Source organism: Cucurbita moschata, unplaced genomic scaffold (genome assembly GCF_002738365.1).
Source record: "Cucurbita moschata cultivar Rifu unplaced genomic scaffold, Cmos_1.0 Cmo_Scf00011, whole genome shotgun sequence".
Classification (NCBI taxonomy): domain Eukaryota; kingdom Viridiplantae; phylum Streptophyta; class Magnoliopsida; order Cucurbitales; family Cucurbitaceae; genus Cucurbita; species Cucurbita moschata.
The window spans coordinates 3,938,111-3,955,252 of record NW_019268527.1 but is presented as its reverse complement, the minus strand read 5'-3'; the positions used below and the strand labels follow the sequence as shown (position 1 = coordinate 3,955,252).

Genomic DNA, 17,142 nt, shown 5'->3' with positions numbered 1-17,142 from the left:
CTCGACTCCTTTGGAGTTCTCCTCGTAACCATTCCCTAAATTAACCGATGTGGGACACTTTCATCCAACACCTCCCCTCGAACTCGAACAGAGGCTCGACTCCTTTGGAGTTCTCCTCGTAACCATTTCCTAAATTAACCGATGTGGGACACTTTCATCCAACACCTCCCCTTGAACTCGAACAGAGGCTCGACTCCTTTGGAGTTCTCCTCGTAACCATTCCTAAATTAACCGATGTGGGACACTTTCATCCAACACCTCCCCTCGAACTCGAACTGAGGCTCGACTCCTTTGGAGTTCTCCTCGTAACCATTCCCTCAATTAACCAATGTGGGACACTTTCATCCAACACCTCCCCTCTCGAACAAAGTATGCTCTCATGACTTTGCTTTGGGCTTCCCTAAAAAGCCTCACACCAATGGAGAGTGTATTATTTGATTATAAACTCATGACCATTCCCTGAATTAATCGATGTGGGACACTTTCATCCTACACCTCCCCTCGAACAAAGTATGCCTCCCCTCTTAATCGAGGCTCGACTCCTCTAAAGTTCTCTAGGTCACTTTTTTACTATGCCTTCGAGACTTACAATACTTTGTTCGACATTTGAGGATTTGTCAATCTATTGGTATGATTAAGTTTAGGGCATGACTCTGATACCATGTTAGACGAACAGACTCTCCATAATGGTATGATATTGTCCACTTTGACTGTAAGCTCTCGTAGCTTTGCTTTGGGCTTCCCTAAAAGGCCTCAACCCTCAATCCAATGGAGAGTGTATTCTTTAATTATAAACTCATGACCATTTCTTAAATTAATCGATGTGACCATTTCTTAAATTAACCGATGTGGGACACTTTCATTTAACAAGGTATTTGTACGGTGAATATATACTTATTTGAGATATTTTTACCATTACATAAACAATTTATTACCGTTAAACTTTAAAAATTAAAAAAAAATCTAAAAATTACCCTTAAACTCTAAAAAAAATTCAAAAATATTCTTGGATAGAAAGGTTAATATTTTATTTAAAAAATATTCTTTTAACTCTTAAAATTATTTTAAAAAAATTTCTTTTTCATTAAAAATATCATAATAAATTATTTTAATTATTAATTTTAAAAAATATTCTTATGACGATGTTTCGAAAATACTCGTGAAATTTTAAAATATAATTGCCTTTGTCATATTTTATTTCAAAGTAATATTAAAAAATTAAAATTAAAATTAAAAAACTCTTATGGTCAATACATTTGAGAGCGATTCGTTATCAATATTCATATTATTTTACCATCACTTTCCTTATTAAAAAATTTAAATAAATATGACCGTGTTTATTTATTCGGTGTTATTTTTATATTTAATAATTAGTGATTCATTCCCGATGTATATTCCAAAAAAACATTAAAGTCTCTCATTCATTTTTGTGGTTGACGCGCTTTCTCGAGTTAACCTAGAACTATTTACGAGAAAGGGCAAACAGAGCTTGAAGACAACTATCCTACCTAATAGAGCAGCGGGCAGAATGAGGAAAAAGCCCAACAGTCATACTACTATGGTCGAAAAAGCATGTTCCCTTCAAATAACACGCACCGTAGGCCATCCCATACCTTTTTTTTTTGTTTTCTTTATGAAGAAGAAACCCAGTCTCGAGCTCTGAAAGCGTTTTCCTTTCCTTTCCTTCCCTTCATCGAGCCTTTTCGTCAGTGGCGGGAGGAAACATTGCCTTATCTAAACTTAGACGAACATTATTATTGTATTTCTTTTAAAAACACAATCTTAATTGAAATACGAAGCAATTGAAAATGAATAATATTTTACGAGAATAAGTATAGGGTTTAAGGGTTATATATATATATATATATATATTTATTTATTGAAATTTAATATTATCCCAAATTTACATATAAAAAGGGGGGAAATTACCACAGTAAAAACCAATAAAATTAACGAACCTTAAAAAAAAAAAAAGAAGAAAAAGAAATCAAGTTAATTTACTATTTAGCTTTGTCAAAGCCGGCGAAGGCAGAAGTAGAAGCGTTGCCGGTTCTGTAATTTCGCATCAGTTTCCAAAGTCTACCATTTGCGCGCTCTCTTCCCGGTTCCGGAGTTCATCAGAAAATCGGGATCATAGATTGATAAACCAGAGAACGCGCACGTTCTGGCTGTTATTTTTCTTACCGGAAGCGTTGAAGATACAGTTTCTGAGTCATTCGATGGCGGAGAAGCAGCTGATAGTGGTCGTTGAAGGTACTGCAGCCATGGGTCCCTTCTGGCAAACCGTCGTAACGGATTACATTGAGAAGATTGTCAGGTATTCCTCTTTTAACCTATCTGCTCTTCCATTTCCTTCCTGCTTATTAATTTTAAAGGGAGGTGAAATTGCGTAAGTATGCGTTTTCTTATGTTATTGATTGTTTTGTAGGATTTTATGGAATGTCTAGCAAGCTTCATTTGTCTGTTGACTCGTCAATAGGTTATAATTTAGCGAATGGGCTATTATGTGCACGATCATGATCAGTATGTTGATTTTCCCCCAAATTCGTCCATCAAAACTGGCCGAGTCTCCATTTTAAACTGGAACCGTATCATACTTGTTGTAACCTGCTTGTGTCGTGATCACGATACTATTTTGACAATTAATGCTCGAGTCGCCTATTTATTTCTGTAGAACTCACGATTTGTTACCGTGGTACCTGGTTTAGAGGCATCGTAGTTCATTGTTATTTCTATACAGTCGCTATGTACATCTTCTCATTTTGGGTATTGGTTGCACTCTGGTTTTGGTCGGCGCAATCGTTCCATTGCAATACTGTAGAATTTGTTGACGGGCTAGGAGTGAAGTTCCATTCTTGAATTTGGAACTTTTCTGGAGATTCCACGCTGTTTTAGTTTATTAACTACGACATCTATCTCTTCCAAAATTGGGGTGCAAATTTTCTTCCATATTTAGCTCATAAGATTATATCCCTTCCCTTTTTTTTATTGCCAACCTATCTGCCTCGTAATCACACTACATATTATTCTTCGAAGTTTATATATAACATAGTACCAAGGTCTTTTCACTAGCCCGTCTCAGTGACTCTGTTATCACTCTATATATTAATCCCTGTAATCAAAGGTGTATACTACTTGAGATATCACTTTTACTATCATCAATGTCATGAAGGTGTCCAGCATACTGACAGTTGATAAGCTGCTATGGACTATTAGGTCGAGGATTGGAGGTTCTGGACATTAGTTCTTTCCAAACGGTCTCCTTCTAGTCTGTGCTTGTCATAATGGGTGGCAATACTCTGCAATGGGAGGTGGTTGTGTCTACACATTTTGGTTAATCTGATTTGATGCGGTCGGCTACCAAGAGTTGGATTCCAAATAGTCTAAATAGTTACCAGTGTAACTTCCACCTCTCTTGTTTTGTATTTTTAGGAGTGGCCCTGGGCACATTGGAAATGATATCAAGTAATGTAAAAGAGAGAACACATATTTCACACGGTAAAATAATTCCTGTAGATCAACTCGAGGGTTTACAAGTCTTAAGATTACAAATAAGAGTATCAGAAAAAACAGAACAAGAGTACTTGAGTTATTTTAGCATTGTGTGTAAACTTCTGTGTAATGCATACAATGAAAGAAAGCATGGTAGGATGTTATAGAACATGTACCGTTGGACACAGTGCTGAAGATGTTTTCTTTACTGTTTCATTTGAAATTCATAAATGAATACACCTTTTATTTTTTTTTTGTTACTTCCTGATGTTAGATATAGCTCATGGATAATAATTTTGATGATATTAAGGATATGTTAAATTTAACTTTTGATTTGTGCAGATGTTTCGGTGGAAATGAATTAACTGGGCAGGTACGCCTCTTTCTTTTCTAGGAGACTAAGATATTTTATCCCTAACATTTCATGTATGTTATAATTCTATTTGTTCAGGTTTTGAAATATAGAGAATATCCCAGTACCTTTTGAATTCATTTGTCAATCCAGGTTTATAACAGAGGATACTGTTGTAGGCATTCTGAAATTGATGTATGGTCCTTCCATTTTGATTGATACATGGTACTTCCATGTTCATACTGGATGAAACTCTTGGTTTGTTTCTTTTTTCTTTTTGAAGACGACTTCAAGATTAAGGCCTTTATCATTTGTAGGATTTATAGTTAAAGCTGATGTTTCTATTGAGATGTGTGATAATTTGATAATACTAGGTTTAATTAGTTGGTGAAAACGTAGGTCTGATTTTATTGCAAAGGTTATGTAAAAATGTTTTTGGATAATTGGTTTTTAAAAGTTTCCCCTCTCTTTCGTTTCCTTTAAATTGTTCTTTTTAGTGGCCTATTTTTGAGAGAGAATGTGGTTGTTTCCTTTCCAATCCATGTCCTTGTGAATAGTGTTTTATGGGTGCTCAGTTGTATGAACTTTTACATGTCAGTTATTCACACTTTTGAGAAACAGTTTTGAAAACAAAAACGAAAAAAATATTCTTCAGATAGTTTTCTGCACAAATCTAGCCCATTCAATTTTAAGATTTATATTTGCTTCAATTTCTAAGGTTACAAATTTAGCATTATGAATTTTTCAAGGTTACAAATGCTATCAATCTTCAAGTTTTCATTGATTATAAGTATAGGTGAAGTATTTATTTTCTTTTCATTTCGAGGCAACATCGAGACAGACTATTTGATCACGTTCATTTCAAATCTAACTCATTCAAAACTCAATAAAAAAACATGAAATCAACTGTAGTCCTTAAAATCATATTATTTAATAATCATTTCTTATGCTTGCCTCCACAAAGTATACTCTTGTGACTCTTCTAGTATATAAACTAGGTAATCATCCTTCTCTCCACCTGACCATGTAATGATTTTCTCTTTTGGAATGCAGAAACCACCAACCTCTAACGTTGAGTTCTCTCTGGTCACATTTCATACGCATGGATCGTATTGTGGTTCGTAAGGAGTTTATTTTTCCTGATTCATTATGTTTATGCTCTGATGTTGAGCAGTTATTCCAACACCAAAACATTCCATGTTTGTCATTGTCATTCCATAGTCTAGCTAAATGTGATCATGAAAGGCTTACAGAAATTTTAGCTGATGTTATCTCGTCAAATGTTGTATATTGACAACTTTCTGGACTAAGTTTTCCATTTGTGTCCCATATACTTCCGTAGTTCTAAGTTTCTTTAAACCTTTACATATGGCTTATATATTTGCTAAAGTAAATTTCAATTGGAGAATATTTTTCTAACAATAATCTTTTTCCAAATCACCGAATAAGTTCAGCAATTTAGTTTCGAAGATTTTATATATATATATATATATATATATATTTTGTTACTAGAATGAAACTTGTCACATCCAGTAGACAAAGTGTCATGTGGCATCTGGTTAGTTTTGGTGGAAATTTAGCGTGTGACATTATGTTGAATATGTCCATTCTCTTTTATCTCCATTTTTCCTTTTTCAGGTTGTCTAGTACAGCGGACTGGGTGGACAAGAGATGTTGATACTTTTATACAATGGCTTTCAGCTATTCCCTTTTCCGGTGGTGGATTCAGTGATGCTGCAATAGCTGAAGGGCTAGGTGAAGCACTTATGGTACGCATTTTCTTGCTCTCTGATCTTGGTCTTCTGAACTACTTTTATGGTGCTTTATCTTCTCTTCATTTCTGAATGACCCAAGTTGTATTTTTTGGTTCTTTTTCATCTCTCATCTTCTCATCTTCTTCTGAATGTTTTCTTCTGTATTAGACATACCGATGGTGTTCCAGATTGTTTGAGCTCTTGCTCTCTTCCCTCACCATGTCACGTATTTAATTCTTCACATTATAAAATTATGGAATTCTTGAGTTTTTGTTCTTTGAGTTTGATGCATAAATAGGTTTTCTCTTTATAACTGAAAGTGAAAATGTGTGTTATAACTCAATACATCTAGATAATTTTAGAATCACGAGTCTTGTTTTTAACCACGTTTGATTTGAAGTTAGTTGGTTCTCGTTTGAAGGCTTTTGCTATGAGCTATAATTAGCTTGGGATGGGTTTCATATTTTTGTAATCTCTTTGCATATGTCAGACTATTTTTTATGTTTTCAATGGAACAGTTTAGTTTTTATGAAAAAATACAGTGATGCTTGGAAATGACGTACAGGATGGTGCAAAACTGTGTATGCAGTTAAGCTTTGGATCTGCTACGGCCATCCAATTTAAATTGTCTATGAAGTATTGATCTGTTTTAATTAAATCATTTGTAATATTAACTGTATAGTTTTTTTTTATAGGCCCTGTGGTTTGTATGATATTTATGCCTCTCTTTATACTTCAATATCTCTCGAAGTCTCTCGTATGATTCTGAAACTTCTTTCTTTTTGTTAATTTTCGGAATGAAGTAAACTTTTGAATGTGTCCAGTTTAAAATTCTTTTGCTAATTACTACCATAATTTCTTGTTCTCACGAAAGAAATAGAGCATGACTTTATATTCATTTACCTTCACTTGTATCCCTTATGATGTTTCTTGTGCGATAAATTTCTATCCAGATGTTCCCAACTCAGCAAAATGGTGGTCAAAATCAACAAACTATGGATGTGCAGAAGCACTGTATTCTTGTTGCTGCAAGCAATCCTTATCCCCTGCCAACGCCTGTATATAGACCAACGGTGCCAAATTTGGAGCAACAGGACAATGTTGAACCACAGTCCGGGAGTTCTCAATCATATGCCGAGACAGTTGCTAAATCATTTGCTCAGGTTCACATCACATAATTTACTTTTTTCAAGTTGATGAAAATTTACTTTTCTTCCCCGTAGTGTAGCTAAGTTAACTAAACCATCTTTCTGTGCAGTGCTTCATATCTCTGTCAGTTATTTGTCCCAAACAGCTTCCAAAGCTAAGAGCAATTTACAATGCTGTAAGTACGGATGTCTATTCCAGCTCCCTCCTCCCTCACACGTGCACATAAAAGGAAGGCTTGTCCCTTGCAACTTCTCGGATTCTACCATTAGATACATATTTCCTGTATCAAGCATTCAAAGTTTTCTTCTATTAATTTAGTAATGGTGAAGTCTGGAGTTTCTCTGGCATGTGTCATCGCCAGTTCAATTTCTAACCTTTCAAATATTCTAGATTTAACCAACTTTGCTCGTTGTTTTATCCCACCAAGACAATCATCAATTCCTGAATGGCTCAAATCTTTGATAGTTTGCATTACCTAATTATTTTCAGTAATTTGAGATTGAGCAGAATTATAAGGACTTGTACATCAATTATCATGGATTGCAAATGTTGAGAAGGAATGATTTCTATAAAGTTTTCAGCCGCTTATCTTGTGGCACTATAATCAGCATTATTAATAAATATTAATGGTCTCATTTGTAAATATATTCAACTGACCGCTCCACTTGTTAATGAAGGGAAAGCGCAACCTGCGGGCAGCAGATCCACCTATTGATTATGTTAAAATCCCCTCGTATCTTGTTTTGATCTCTGAAAATTTTGTGGAAGCCCGTGCAGCTTTAAGTCGTCCTGGAATTACTAGTTTATCTGCAAACCAGAGTCCTGTGAAAATGGACATATCTCCTGTTGTGCCTGTTACAGGACCACCTCCAACCACTACTCCATCAGGTCCCCTCTCACTAGCTTATCATTGTCTGATCCTGGTCAATTAGATGCATTTGCTTATGGAATGTATTTAGCTTATTGTTATATATGCCCTGGCGACTGCAAGTCTTCAGTATGCTAATTAGCATTTAAATCTGGTATTTGAAATGTAATTTGAACCAGGTAGATTTAGATTCTTATGAAAGATAATGGATTATAGTTGAGTTTTATCTAAATAGGCAATCAAATCAGATTTAACTGATGGTTAAAATCAGGACTCGTTTGGGTTTTGTTTGTCCTTTGATATCCCTGTGTTTGACGTGACAGAATTTTTTGACGGCTTCTTTGGTTCTTTCATATTTCCTACTCATATTGAGTTTAGAGATCTCTGGATATATAAAAAGTTAATATGACATTTGCAAGTAGTATTTGACACTTGAGTTTCTCTTTTGTGTATCCCAGCAAATGGACCTATCATTAACCGGCAGCCAGTTTCTGTTGCTAATGTGCCACCTGCTACTGTGAAAGTTGTAAGAGTCATTTATTTTTATTCTTAATTTCTATGGAGAAATCTCAGCTTTTTTTAATCGTATTCTTGCTACCTGAATCATGCTATACCATAATTTTGTTCAGGAACCAAATACTGTTACATCTATGACAAATGGATCCGCATATCCACCGCATATGCCATCTGTTGTTCGTGCAGCTTCACAGGGAGTCCCGAGCTTGCAGACTTCTTCACCACTTTCTTCTCAGGAGATGATCACAAATAATGAGAACACACAAGATCTTAAACCTCTAGTGAACGGTGTTTCACAGCCTTTGCGCCCTGTGGGTCCTGCTAATGTTAGCATCCTGAATAATATTTCTCAGGCACGAGTGGCTACTTTAAATGGAGGGACTTCCATAGGACTTGCGTCTATGGGTCAAACCCCAATGGCTATGCATGTGTCTAATATGATATCCAGTGGAATGGGGTCGTCTGTGCCAGCTGCACAAAATGTATTTTCATCTGGTCAATCGGGTCTGACATCAATAAATGGGTCTTCAACTCTTACACAGGTTGCGCCAAACTCCGGTCTAAGCTCACTTAGTTCAGCAAATAACAATATTCCTGGAAATACGAACATTCCCACTTCACAAGCAGTAGGAAATCTCCAAGGTGGTGTCAATGTGAGTCAATCAGTACCTGGGATGAGTCAAGGAAATCTTGCAGGAACACAAGTGGTACAAAGTGGAATTAGCATGAACCAGAATGTTATTAGCAATCTAAGCCAACCAGGTGTTTCTTCTGGGAATGGTACGATGATTCCCACTCCAGGAATGCCTCAACAAGTTCAAAATGGGATGCATTCACTTGGTGTGAGCAACAATGCAGCAGCTAACATGCCATTATCGCAGCATACAGCAGGTGCTTTGCAACAAGCACAATCCAAATACGTGAAATTTTGGGAGGTATGTTGAGAATCTGCCTGTGTGTTTTTACGTGATGGTCATGACAATATATCTATTAAAAAGTTGATAAGCTGATTCTAAGTTCCAAGTATGCAAAATCTCTTCTTTTTTGAAGTGTGTAAATCAAGATTTTGAATCTCTTGTTATCATAAGTCCCCACAATGTGAAGATTACTGCATAGGGATGTTCATGGGGCGGGGATGTCTCTGCCGTGGCACTGCCCCCCATTTGAATCTCCTTCCTGTGCAATTCTACGTTAAATTTTGTGGGAATCAGTGCGAGGATTCCCCATGAGGAATTTGCAGGGTTCAGATTTTGTGAATACCAATTCCTTGTTTTATTTATTTTAATCTCAAAAAGAATAATAAGGGACATGTAAATTGGTGTGTGGGAGATTTGTCTGGAGCGTGTTCGTGTCCGACATGTTGACACAGACACTCGGCCTAAAATAGAGTGGTTATGCTTCATAGATGCATACACAAATGATAAAAAAAATAATGTATAGAATATTTGTTCTAAATCATTAAATAGTAAAAACCTTGTTACCGTCATAATCACAAATGATAAAAAAATAACCATGTCAACCTTGTTACCGTCATAATCACAAATGATAAAAAAAATAACCATGTCACATATATATACATGTAAGTAAATGCGTGGGTTTTGTTTTATTATGATTTTGGATGTAGAAGTGTGCTAGTAAGAATTTGAGGTTAAATATGAGTTACAACACAATCAAAAGAAGTGAAATCATAAATTTTGTTGAACATTTGTCAAGGCTAAGAGTTCAAGGTGGTTGTCCTTGGTTCTTCATGACTCATAGTATATTTTGAAGATATAATTGATGTTTTTGTATTAGGAATAAGGTCAGATTAAAAAATGTAAATTATGTAGAACTTTTGTTTATTCAGGTTCCATATTAGATAGATTTCTTTTAGAGTTGTATTCTTTTTTACTTCTGATGATGTTCCACCATTTGTTGCATCAATTTATTTTAAAAACTGATTATTTTGAATAGTTGCAAGATAGTATTCTTTGTCGGTAGAAATTAGAAGTTTAATTAGGTGGAATGAAAATTATCTCAAACATTGTTTGTTTATGGCAATGCAGGGAAATCTGTCTGGTCAGAGACAAGGCCAGCCTGTTTTTATTACAAGAATGGAAGTATGCTTCTGATCATCAGCTATGTAGTTTTAGTAAAAATGGATTACTATTTATTAAAGTCATTTGCTTTACAATTTTAGTAAAAATGAATTTTATTTTCTTAGCATCTACATCAATGGTTTATATATTGAAAGCTTTTATAGTGATCAGAAAGTGATCTTTCCTCTACCATGATGTCAAGTTGTTCATTGATGTGTTTTAACTCATTAAGTTGTTTTTGTCAGGGCTACAGGAGTGCTTCAGCTTCTGATAAGTAAGTTGACTATGGTTCTGAGTTTACTTCTTTCGTACATTTGAAAATTTTGAGAATTATGTATGATTCCCTTTTAGTTTATAACTCATAAAATTTTGTAAAACTAGGAAATTTTCTTTATACCATACATGTTATCGGGTTGAAGGGGGTGTTAGAATTAACTTATTGGTATTGTCCAGTCATTTACTCAATAATTGGAAGTATTAGATTTAATTGGCCTCTTTTGTGGGTCCGGAAGAAGCCGGCATGCATAATTCTTAACATAGCTTTTTTCTAGTTTTCAATCAGGAACTCTTAAGTAGTTAGACATAGGTTAGATCATTTTTTGGTTGAAGATTTTTTAACTGGCTTCAGTTCTGGAAAACGAACCTGAGAAATCAGTGTTGCTATGGAATAATGAGCTTGAGGATTTGTGGATATCAGTGGTGTAAATGTTTTTGGGAACTTCAGGCAACCTGATAGATGCTCTGTTAACTGTCATTTAAAGTGAGGGGATTATGCTTTCTACAGTCTGAATTTGCCTTCAACAAGAAACAGAAACAGGCAGTTTCTATTATGTAAATATATATCCCAAAAGATAGAGTAGCTTGCTTTTGCTTCTATTGCCTACTTAATAGAGCCTGTCGCAGTTGCGGTGGTTGATTCATCCTTAAGTCAACCACCCATGTCATAGAGCCAATGACATGTGTAAGCATGAAAACAAAAGCTAGAGGTTCTTTACCTGAGGATCCTGGTTATTGTTCTCATCTGCAAAAACCTGTTACTGCAAAAATAGGTTGTAACTATGGAGTACAACATTTTCGATAGCATACAAACTAAGTGGTAGTGCCTACAAGGTCTCTTTCCCTGCTTGATTCACAAGGATTTGTGTTGTGGGCATCTTCGACCATTACCTGCTACACGATGTACTCACTGGGGATCAGAGGTTTATTTTTCATGAATGACTCGTTAATCCTGGAGCAATACTACCTTTTCTAACATAGCCACTTGGTCTGAAATTTGCTGTACTATTCTTTAGTTGTTAATGATGTTTGATAGCCAGTTGCTGTTTTCTTCACTGGTAAGTGTGGGTACGATGCCAGTATCCCCTTTGAATTCCTGTATCCATCATTGGTGGGCAATCTACATCAGAAACTTTAGATTCTTGTTACTTCGATTATGGTAAAGACTAAAGACGGGGCCCAAGAAATCTGTCAGCCATTTTTGAATTCTCATGAATTTCTTTGTTCACTAACGTCTGGGATTTTTTTTGGCCATGCTAATAAAATCTCCCAAGTTTAACATCATCTCATTCAAAGCGTAGAAATTTACGAACCATTTCTGCATATTTTTTACCTCCATCCCTCTTGAGATTTAGTTGTCTTCCCCTACTTTACACATTTAAATATGTGGATCAGTTCAATTTTTTTCGTTGTGGTGTAATCGTTTATCTATCTTCAATGTTCATAGGCTTGCAGCAAACTGGCCGCAGATAATGCAAATAGTTCGGCTTATCTCACAAGATCACATGAATAACAAGTAATTTGTTGCTCAGTGGGATAATAGTATTTTTCTTCTGTCATTTTAATTAAAACCAGCTCAAGTTTTGTTGTATTTGATTTTAGGCAATATGTTGGAAAAGCTGATTTTCTTGTTTTCCGAGCTATGAATCAACATGGATTTCTTGGCCAGCTTCAAGAAAAGAAACTTGTAAGTGGTCTACATTTTTTTTTCCTAACCATTGAATAGGTTGATGTGCTTTCTTTTAGTTAAACGCTGGGATTTTTTGTTTCCGCCTCAATATAACTAAATGTACATCATGGTTCAAATCTCCTTTGATTATTTATTTACTATTACTATTATTTTATGTCTAGTCAGACCCTATCATCGATTATCTGAGATTCTGTTGGACTGTGATAGGAATTTTTCCTAAAATGATTCTATATAACGGAAGTGCGATCCTTTGATAGATGAATTGCAGTCATGAGGCTTATTAACAGGCTGACTCAAGTAAATTGAAAATCAAAGGAAAGATAGTTGAGAATTTAGTTCAATAACTTTTTTGCATCTGTTTTATTTTTAATAAATGAACCTCCTTATCCATTTAAAAGATTTCGTACGTTGAATTGCAGTATTATTTATAAGTTTGTTGTACTCTTTATTTTTATGGGGTTATTAATTTTAAATTATAAGTTTTGTTGATGAACTTTAAAGGTTGTGTTCAATAAATCTTCAAAGTTCAAAAAACGTCCAATAAGTCACCAAGGCTCCATTTGATAACCCTTTGATGTTTGAAAATTAAGTTTATACACTACTTCCACCTATGAGTTTCTTTGTTTTGTTATCTATTTTATCTTACCAAATTGAGGAGAATAAATACTGGCATTTCAAGGATGCTTTTGTTGAACATGCCCATAAGAGAGCCATCTATCTGGAAAATCTTTGAGGGAAAAAGGAAGAGAGAAGTGAACTTTGAGATCATTCTCAAATTTCATCATCCAAAAGGAGATTCCTTTAAAGGCCAAGGTACCACGCAAGGGAGCTAGAGTTCCATGAGTTCGAAATGAAGAGGTATATAGTGCATGACCAAAGCATAGATCTTCGGAAAAGATATAGGGAGGAGATCCGCCTATCCAAAGATCATCCCAAAAATTGGAATTAGCCTTTATCAAGTGCCTGCTTTCAAGAGAATTAACTCCCTCAGTTTCTAAACTAGTAATGACCTATACCAGTCCTACATTTATGTTATGCTAATTAAGTGTGCAACAGTGAGCTTTTCCTTTAAACATTTTGTGTATATATTGATATTTTACTAGCAAGAATGATTTATGGTTCTAGTTGTACATGCCAGCGTTGCTTTGTGCTTGAAGCATTTTTGGGTCATTTGGATTACTAATCTGCATTCCATATGCGAACCTGCATCAAACCTTATTTTCTGAGTGGTTTCTGATGTTAAGCCTCTCCCTGGTCTGTTCAGTGTGCAGTCATCCAGCTACCATCCCAGACTTTACTGCTATCTGTTTCTGATAAAGCTTGCCGCTTGATAGGGATGCTTTTTCCTGGGGTAAGACGTTTTTGAGCTACAAAGATTAGTTTGTATTAGTACTAGTATTTTTTTTTTTTCTTTATCTTACCAACAAATAAATGGTGAGAATCCTTCATTTTGAGGTCAATACATTACCAACAAATCTCAGATCTCGGTTGAGAAGTATAATTCAATATTTGAATGCAACTTTGATGCCTACGTTTCTCTTTTGCAATCATCTACATTGAACTGATGTTTGATGCTTATCTATTTGTTCTGCAATCATATATTAAACCGAAACATTTGATTACTAGAATTCTTGTGTTGCAATTGTAGGATACAGCATATGATGATGTGTATTATTAAGTGCGAATTTCTCTGATTCTAAAAGTTCAATTAATCATCTTCAGAAATCTTTCTATGTGGAAGGTGTTTTGAACTATAGTTGTTGACATTCAATAAATGGTGCATGTAAACATAGTCACACATATTGAGGACAAGAATCACAGGAAGCACTCACAAATTAAGAATTCTCATTAATTTACACATCTATGAGAGGCTCTTTTTTATTTTCAAACATTTTTTTTTTGGGATAAGATAAGAACAAATGTTTCAAAACCATTCAGAATGGACAAAACCAATCACATAAAGGGGCCTAAGGATGAGAGATCCCTAAGACCAAAGACAAGTCAAACAAACTGCTTTAAATCTAAGTTGATGAGAAATGGAGTATTACATATACATAATATATACATATATACATATATATATGTATATTATGAAGAGCACTCTCATTATCGATTGGCTAGTACTTTTATTTGTTTGTTGTAACGTTCAATTTTGTGGCCAATTGAAAGTAAAAACAATATTTTTTGAAGAGTTTCAAGGCTCTGTTTCTTTGAAGGCTTTCTAAATCAGTTTCCTTAAAGTCTTAATTGCAGATAATTCTGTGCCATATCTTAGTTATTCAGCAAGCATGTTTAAATATTTTATTTTTATGATATTCTTCAATGTGCTAAAAGTGTGTTCGATCATGCCCTAATATGTCTGCAAAATCATGATAAAAATGATAAATTCAACGGATCATCAATCTTGTTTCCTAGCATACAGATGGTGCCATGGACTGCATCTGATGTATACCTTCTTTTAAAAAACGTCATTGTTTTATCGATATTATCCGTGAGATGGAGATGTAATTAATCCCAAGCATGAGCACATAGTTGAATCTTGATGCTACTGAAATTATTGAGTTTAATTGTTTATACTAGATGTTATTTTTATGTAACGTTCAACGTACATGTGAATACACAATGGCACGTGGCACGTGTGACACGTCGAACCACAAACGTGGCAGTCGTGTGTAGTATTCTATATACAGAAAAACCTTTTTTGTTTATAATTCTGTATTTGAATTTAGGTCCATGCTCATAAATTTTATTTAGTTAGTTGCTTTACATATTCAAAGCATTTAATTTGAATTTCTTGTAACTGTAAACATAAAACGTCTCTAGCTCTTTATGATTAAATTAATTTATTTGCTTTCCCCATTTGGTATCTTCTTTAACTTTGTCTGTCGCTTTCTGACATTCCAGGACCCTCTCTTCTTGTCCAATAGTCTATAATTGTGATTGTTTTTGTTGCTTTTTCATTTTTATCTTTTTACTTGTATGAATATGCTCGAGTGTGCCCATTTGACCAAAAATAATCAAGCCTTCTTTTTGATCTAGGTTGCCATATTGTTGTTGTTTCCAATTTTGTCAAGTGCTATTAATAATGGATTGCTGGTTGGTATTTCATAGTTTTGCTACTTTCTGAATCAGGATATGGTTGTGTTTAAGCCACAAATATCCAGTCAACAGCAACAACAACAACAGCAAATCCAACAGCAACAACAGCAGCAAATGCAACAGCAACAGATGCAACAACAGCTACAGCAACAGCATCAGCTTTCTCAGTTGCAACAACATCAACAACTTCCTCAGATGCAGCAACAGCAGCAGCAGCTTCCTCAGATGCAACAGCAGCAGCAGCAGCTTCCTCAGATGCAACAGCAGCAGCAGCAACAGCAGCAGATGCAACAGCAGCAGCAGCAGCAACAGCAGCAGATGCAACAGCAGCAGCAGCAGCAACAGCAGCAGATGCAACAACAGCAGCAGCAGCAACAGCAACAGCAGCAGATGCAACAACAGCAGCAGCAAATGCAACAACAGCAGCAGCTTCCTCAGATGCAACAACAGCAGCAACTTCCTCAAATACAGCAGCAGCAGCAGCAGCAGCAACTTCCTCAAATACAGCAGCAGCAGCAGCCCCAACAACCACAATTGTCACAGCTTCAAACCCAGCAGCAGATTCCCCAAATGCAACAACAGCAGCAGCAACAGCAGCAACAAATGGTCGGGGGTGGAATCGGTCAATCGTATGTCCAAGGTCCTGGGCGATCACAGTTAGTTTCACAGGGACAGGTCGCTTCCCAGGGTCAATCCAACATGCCTGGTGGAAGCTTCATGGGTTGATTGCACCATTCTGGTTTACTTTTAAGTCAGCATGGTAACACTTATTATTATTTGTGGGAATCGTGATAACGCACGATTTTTAACCGATATAGTTTCCTTGCCATTGCATTATAGTGAATTTGTGTATATATGCCACGATATTTGTATTGACTATAATGTCACGTCCATTAGATTTGGAAGAAATGTGAAGTTTTTCCTTTGAAGAGGAAGAAATTGAGTTGCTTCCCCTATGAACATAAACGAGGATAGTACTGAAATGGTCCATTTAGAATCTGTGTTTCTTTGAAGGATATGATTGAATTCATTCTACCATTTCTTCAAGCCTAAAAAAGGTATGTATGAAATGGATTCTTATGATTTGCAGGAGATTTTAGAATTTGTGGGTTTTATATACATTTTTTTAGAATCATATTTGAGGTAATTTTCATTGGATGCGAATTATATGTGATCTTATGGCAACATTTTTTTTGGAATAAATAATGATTAATATCATAATGTTACTCATTCATGTACCTAACATTAGAAGGTTTGTTATTAATGATATATATGTAAAAATGCAAGGCCAAGACTCGTCCTTGTTTAGCTAAAGAGGAAGAAATTTCTTGTAACGGCTCATGCTTGGATTTAGATTCAACACTTGATGGCCCCAACATCCTCCTACATCTCTTGCAACATGCCACGTTACTTACTCTTTGCTTCTTAAGAGTGGAGTTTATCCTCACAGACCAACACGAATACTTCTAACATGATTTGCCTTCACTCACATGCATCCCCAGAAAAATTCTTCAGAGTTCACCCAACATAAAATTGTTCAAAGAAAAGGGTATACCTTGAAAAATTCTTCGGAGTTTACCTAACATAAAATTGTTCAAAGAAAAGGGTATACCTTGTTGGTATAAGTAGTAACTTTCATTTCCTTTAAATCTTTCTTTGTCATCCTATACTCACGGCTCATTCATGTATCCTTCATTTACTCGAATGTCATATTTCTTCCTACTCCCTTCTCCACACCAAATCAAACAAAAATTCTCTGCCTCGTTAAGGATAGGTCCCTGTGAAACTTCAATCTCGTAAGTTAAATGGAACCTTTTAAAGTCATGTCTCGAGCCCTTCTCGAAATCAATAAAAAAAGGAATTTAGCT

The 17,142-nt window shown here is 35.4% G+C and overlaps 1 protein-coding gene across 3 annotated transcripts; it reads left to right on the top strand.

The window, feature by feature from the left end:
• Positions 1-2,022: 2,022 nt before the first annotated feature.
• LOC111449642 (mediator of RNA polymerase II transcription subunit 25-like) lies at positions 2,023-16,376 on the top strand. 3 transcript variants are annotated; one of them, XM_023089627.1, is made up of 16 exons: positions 2,023-2,317; positions 3,835-3,865; positions 4,898-4,961; positions 5,483-5,613; positions 6,552-6,761; positions 6,857-6,922; positions 7,425-7,635; positions 8,074-8,141; positions 8,245-9,066; positions 10,177-10,230; positions 10,455-10,483; positions 11,933-12,001; positions 12,088-12,172; positions 13,440-13,526; positions 15,308-15,507; positions 15,742-16,376. In XM_023089627.1, exons 1-16 carry the CDS (start codon positions 2,220-2,222, stop codon positions 15,998-16,000), a joined length of 2,484 nt encoding a protein of 827 aa, XP_022945395.1. In that variant the 5' UTR covers positions 2,023-2,219; the 3' UTR covers positions 16,001-16,376. The 3 variants fall into 3 exon arrangements, with proteins under 3 accessions (XP_022945395.1, XP_022945397.1, XP_022945396.1); XM_023089629.1 differs by having other exon boundaries at positions 15,308-15,555; positions 15,688-16,376; XM_023089628.1 differs by lacking the exons at positions 2,023-2,317; positions 3,835-3,865 and adding an exon at positions 3,873-4,069.
• Positions 16,377-17,142: the final 766 nt, after the last annotated feature.

Excerpts from the sequence above, each read along its gene's own strand:
- LOC111449642 (XM_023089629.1), top strand. The coding sequence starts at position 2,220 with ATGGCGGAGAAGCAGCTGATAGTGGTCGTTGAAGGTACTGCAGCCATG. Across the intron at positions 4,962-5,482 it reads TACGCATGGATCGTATTGTG|GTTGTCTAGTACAGCGGACT; the intron begins GTTCGTAAGGAG and ends TTCCTTTTTCAG. Across the intron at positions 10,231-10,454 it reads TTTTTATTACAAGAATGGAA|GGCTACAGGAGTGCTTCAGC; the intron begins GTATGCTTCTGA and ends TGTTTTTGTCAG.